The sequence below is a fragment of the Wyeomyia smithii genome, chromosome 1 (genome assembly GCF_029784165.1).
Source record: "Wyeomyia smithii strain HCP4-BCI-WySm-NY-G18 chromosome 1, ASM2978416v1, whole genome shotgun sequence".
NCBI lineage: Eukaryota > Metazoa > Arthropoda > Insecta > Diptera > Culicidae > Wyeomyia > Wyeomyia smithii.
In genome coordinates this window covers 102,841,325-102,847,333 of record NC_073694.1, presented here as the reverse complement: position 1 = coordinate 102,847,333, position 6,009 = coordinate 102,841,325, and the positions used below count along the sequence as shown (strand labels likewise).

The window sequence follows — 6,009 nt, the reverse complement described above, 5'->3', positions numbered from 1 at the left end:
TACTTCATTTTGAAATCCAAAATTTACAACTCCCGGTTTCTGGAAAACATCTTTCAATTGCCAAATATAATCCAATGTAGGTTTATCTACTCTTTGGATTTTAGAATATTGATGTTGTATTTGATGGAATAATAGGAGCATTGTATTTGAAATTTGACGTAATATTAGTACTAAATAAATAATTTTTCTATCATAATGACTCCTAATTTCGATCATAGATCAAAGCAGCTAGTTTTAAACAGCCTTTGGCTGTTGATTCTTTGTGAGTTTGAGGAACAACCTGTTCGTTTGACACCTATTTTTTTTAAATAAGTCGCGTAATCTTTGAGAGAATAGACGTCCGATTACACTGGCAAAACAAGTGTGGCCCCGAATGTCAAACTAAGAAAAAATGAAAAATTATAGCTTTTTCTGTGAATTTTTTTCTTTCTAGGGCTTTATAGCAGCATTTTTTTCGATTTTGTCAACTAGTGTTATAATCAAATGAAATGGGTACCAATAAAGCAACTAAACCTTAAATTTAAAACTAAGATTGTTGAAATCAATTATGCCATCTTTGGCAAAACGAGTGAATTTAAAAAAAAATTCTGAACACGTTTCTTTTCATAACCTTCGAACCTACATGTTCAATAATCATAAAATCGTTATTAAGGGGTTTTGAAGACAGTCCGTTCATTTGATACCTATTTGGTTTAAGTCGGTTGTGTAGTTTCTGAGATAATGGAGTTTCATAACCTTTACATTTTGATGCATAACAGACAAAGTTACAGTCCGATTATAATAAATTTCAACAGTGTCTTATAAAGCATCTAGACCTTTCTATTGCAACTTATTTTGTGAAAATCGGTTAATCCATCTCTGAGAAAAGTGGGTGAGTTCAAGAAGTCTTAGAAACATGTTTCTTGTCATAGCCTGATTTCCCATAATTATATTATTACACATAACGGAATCCTTAACCGTGCAATTAACCTGAAAGAAAAAGGATTAGTAGGGGGACAAACCGTAAATGTGAGTAACAAGGTAAAATCCTTTAGTTTTAAGCTGCTACAAGCAAAAAGTACTGCTTTAAAAATTGGTGATTGCGGCTGGTCTGCACATTTCTTAAAAATTTACGATGCTTCGACCAATCCCTAACCCCAGAAATACAAGAGGAGATTAAAAAGCTCGAATAGGAGAAAAAGAGGCAGAAGCAAAAGCTTGAAATGGAAAAGATTTTACACCGCAATCGACTGGAGTTTCAACAGGAGATGTTCGAGATGCACCAGCAACTGGAAAAAGAAAAGCGGGAAATTGAACTGGAGTTTGAAAAGGCGCAAATGGAAAAGAAAATCGCCGAAGAGGAAGTTCATCAGAAGAAACTCTGGAAATTGCGGACGGAAATAGAGGAGAAGCTGAAACAGCTAAAACTGAAAGGGAAGAAAGGTACCGTTAATGAAAACGGTCAAGATGGAATTGATGATGCGGAAAAAAATGGTAAAAAGGTAAGATCAAAGGAGAAAAGGCAGCAGAAAGTAAAGTCGGAAACGTCGTAACCAGAAAAGAGCAAGTTAGAAAAGGAAAAGTCGAAGAAAGGAATGCTGGGCAAGACGGAACTGATACCTGCTGAATTTCGAGAATCCTACCAGAAGCACTCAACCCCGAAAGAGGCCGAAAAACTGGCGACAAAGACGACAGGAAGGTCAAGTCTGTTGGACAGTTTTACGGAAAATCACACCAAGAACGACACGCCGTTCGAACACCCCGAGGTCCCAAAAAGAAGAAGACGGCCGGTGAGCCGGATGAAGAAAAATCGGAGAGTAAAAAAGAAATAGAAGAAAAGTCTCCGGAAGAGAGCAGTGAAGAAGAAAGTTCCGAAAACGAATAAGAGGACGATAGTTTTGACTGCAAGGACGAAAGCTCGGAATGCTCAGAGGAAAAAGAATTCTTACCAGTTTCCGTGAAAAACACCATCAGAAATCGACAAAATCTCAGCTACCGTCGCGTCAGTTTCTGTCTCGGAAGCTGCCATTTTTTTCGGTAAATTAAGAGTGGCCACTTTTTATAAGCAGCTACGAGACGTCGACAAAAGCGTGTGGTTTCTCAAACGTAGAGAACTTACCGCGTCTACAAGAGTGACTGAAAGAAGAGGCAATGAAGGCGGTTCGAAGCAGACTGCTACTCCCGAAGGTAGTGCCGAAGATTATCGAAACCTTGCGCGCCGATCGAATCACGCATAGGTCAGGTCAGATCGAAGCTTGGCTGGACTATGGTTAAACGGGCACCGGAGCAGGGCAAACATCAGGCAACATTCGTGCAGTGTGTTTTCGAATCAGGCGCTCCACGACCTTCTTAAAAGTAATTACACAATGGTTGAATCTGAGATTTTGGCCGCGTTGCTGCCTGAATCAGAGAAAGACAGAAGGGCTAGAAAGATTATGGAGAATACGACTGTGAGTGTGGGAGATCGTTTTGAGACAGGCCTGCTATGGGCAGAGGACGACCTCAGTTTTCCCGACAGCTATACAATGGCAGTGAAGCGTCTGCAGTGTATGGAGAGAAAAATGCAGAAAGATCCTGAACTGTACGACAAGGTTCGCAACAAGATTGACGATTATCTGTTGAAGGGATACGCACACGTAGCCACACCGTCGGAGTTAGCGGAGTTCGACAGCAATAAGGTGTGTTACTTTCCCCTGAACGTTGTCTACAACCCGAGGAAAAATAAATATCGTTTGGTGTGGAACGCAAGAGTAGAAGTTGGAGGAGTCTCGCTGAACTCGAAACTTCTGAAGGGCCCGGACATGCTAACCGCACTCCCTGCGATACTCTGCAAGTTCTGTTACCAGAGAATCGGTTTCGGCACAGATATCAGGGAGATGTACCATCAGATGTTGATGCGGACAGCTAATAAGCGGGTGCTGCGTTTTTTGTTCCGGAATGATTCCTCGTCGGCACCGGTGGTGTATGTCGTGGACGTAGTGATATTCGGCGCCCCCTGGTCGCCGTCCCTTGCGCAATTCGTTAAAAACCGGAACGCAAAAGAGTTCGAGAAACAGTTCCCGGAAACAGCAGAGGCGATCGTAGAAAACCACTACGTCGACAACTATTTCGACAGCGCCGAAACCGTTGAAGAAGCAGTGAAGCGGGCGCAAGACGTGCGATATGTGCATTCTAAGGGTGGATTTGAGCTACGGAACTGGGTGTCCAACTCAGAAACATTTCTTGAAGCTAAGGGCGGGCAGAAAACTGGTCAATGCGTGCGATTTTGCGAAGATGAAGAAGCGGATTACGAGCGAGTGCTGGGAATCGTGTAGAATTCGGCCAGCGATGAATTCTCCTTCTCTACAAAGCTGAAGGATGAGCTTGCTCCGTATCTTTCCGGTGAGCAACTACCGACGAAAAGAGTAGTCATGAGCTGTGTCATGAGCCTCTTCGACCCGTAAGGATTGTAGTCCTCCTTCACGTTCTTCGGGAAACTTTTGATCCAGGACTTGTGGTGAAGTGGGTGCGACTGGGACCAGCAAATCGATCGAGAGTGCACTGAAAAATGGAATCAGTGGATCGCCAGGCTACCCGACGTAGAGAAAGCTCGGACTCCTCGCTGGTATTTTCAAGGTGAGCAGGCCGGTCAAACAGAATACAGCAACAAACAGCTGCATGTCTTGGTTGACGCAAGCGAGAACGCCTACGGTGTCGCGGCATACTTCTGGATCGAGACGCCTAGCGGTCCAGTGTGCTCTCTGGTGATGGCGCGATCAAAAGTTGCGCCGTTGAAGCATCTGTCGATTCCTCGCCTGGAGCTGCAAGCTGCCGAGCGAGGAGCTAGGCTCGCCAATTCTATCGTCGGAATGCATTCTCTGGAGGTAAAGCAGCGATACCTCTGGAGCGACTTGAAGACAGTGCTGTCGTGGATCCATTCAGACCATCGTCAGTATAAACAGTTTGTCGCTTACCGGATCGGCGAAATCCTCAACCTCATGAAAGTGGACGAATGGCACTGGGCTCCAACGAAGGTCAGTAGAGTTGACGCGATGAAGAAGTGGGCGAAAAAGCATAGCTTTTGTTCTGATGGACAGTGGTTCAGTGGTCCAAATTTCCTCTACCAATCGCAGAACAAGTGGCCGAAGCAGAACAGAATCACGCCGAACGTTGCAGAAGAGATTCGGGCTTGTATTCTGTTTCACGATGTTGCAGTAACAGACCCGATGGTGGATGTACATCGCTTCTCGAGATGGAAGGTGCTAGTCCGGACGGTAGCATGCATATTCCGATTTGCGACAAACAGCAGAAGAAAGCGAGACGGATTGAGCATCGAAGCGTCACCGACAACCGACAAGATGAAGAAGTTTGTGAATAAAAGCAAACCGGCATCGACGACGCCATTGAAACGAGAGGAGTATTTAAAGGTCGAGACGTACCTATGGAGATCAACGCAGGCGGAGGCCTTCATGGACGAGGTCAAAGCGTCAAAGAAGAATCTGGAGCTCCCAAGCGGCAGCTGGCGACCAATAGAGAAGTGCTGTTCCATCTACAGCCTAAGTCCATTTCTAGACGAGCAAGAGGTCTTGCGAATGGAATGTAGAACCGCGCGATGATCGTCTCTACCATTCGAGCTTAGGTTTCCGATTATTCGACAAGCTACTGGAGCACTATCACCAGCAACTTGCCCACGGGAACGTAGAAACTGCCGTCAACGAACTGCGACAGCGATTCTACATTCCAAGTATGCGGACGAGGATGAAGCAGATCGGGAAGGCATGCGTCTGGTGTGAAGTAAAGAAGTGCCAGCCGCAGAACCCACGCATGGCTCCGCTCCTGAAGTCACGTGTCACGCCGAATTTGCCACCATTCAGCCACACCAGTATAGTTTTTTGTGGACCGTTTACGGTAACTGTCGGACGCAGATCGGAGGAGAGATATATCTGTTTGTTTACCTGCATGCCAACTAGGGCTGTCCACCTCGAAGTAGCTCACAGCTTGACGACACAATCGTGTCTAATGGCTATCCGACGATTCGTGGGTCGTAGAGGCAAGCCGTTGGAGCTCTACTCCGATAACGGGACGAATTTCCAAGCAGCCAGCAAAGAGGTCATGAAGCAGATAGCGATGGATCTTGAAGACGCCTTCACCAATGCCAGAGCTCGGTAAAACTTCAACCCGCCAAGCGCACCTCACATGGACGGGGTCTAGGAGCGGTTGGTTCGCTTTCTCAAGACTGCACTGAACGTTCTCAACGGTGGGCGAAAGCTGACCGATGAAATTCAGTTGACTAAACTTGCGGAAGCGGAAGACTTGATCAACTCGCGTCCACTAACATACGCGTCATTGGAGCCAGGAGTGGATGATGCCCTGACGCCAAATCACTTCATTTGGGGCGTCGGCGCACAGGTGGAACATGCTGTTCAACCAACAAGCGAAGCAGAAGCTCTACGTGATCGTTACAAGCGGCCGCAATCACTAGCGGACGCGCAGTGGAAACGGTGGGTCAACGAGTACCTGCCGTCCATCAACCAGTGGGAGAAGTGGCTTTCGGAGTCACCGCCACTGAGCCGTGGGGACATAGTCTACGTAGGTGATGATACCATACGGAAGAACTGGGTACGTGGCATCGTCGTCGAAACCATCCAAGGTACGGATGAAAGGATCAAGTAGGCGATAGTCAGGACTGCTAAGGGTGAGTGCAGGCGGCCAGTAGTGAAGCTTGCGGTGCTGGAAGTCCTGGATCGTAAATCTGAATTGGAGGCATCCCCCCCAGAGTTACGAGGAGGAAGTATGTGCGCACCTACGAGCAATGAAAACAATCCATGCGAAGAATCATACCCCGAGCCCATGGACTTTGATATCAAACGTCAACGGGATGGTGAGTGAGTGAGTAGGTAGATAGATAGTAGGTATAGAAGAGAAATGATCGGTGAGGGTTTATAAATGTAAACAATAATAAATCAGATTAGAGTAGGTTAGATAAAAATTAAAAGGTAATCTGGAAAAAGCTAGAACGTGGTGCATTACAACGAAAGAGTAGATTTTTGC

At 45.9% G+C, this 6,009-nt stretch overlaps 1 protein-coding gene across 1 annotated transcript; it reads left to right on the top strand.

The window, feature by feature from the left end:
- Positions 1-3,526: 3,526 nt before the first annotated feature.
- LOC129717032 (uncharacterized) lies at positions 3,527-5,631 on the top strand. The gene is made up of 4 exons (XM_055666879.1): positions 3,527-3,594; positions 3,656-4,541; positions 4,618-5,112; positions 5,170-5,631. Exons 1-4 carry the CDS (start codon positions 3,527-3,529, stop codon positions 5,629-5,631), a joined length of 1,911 nt encoding a protein of 636 aa, XP_055522854.1.
- The last annotated feature ends 378 nt before the right edge of the window (positions 5,632-6,009 follow it).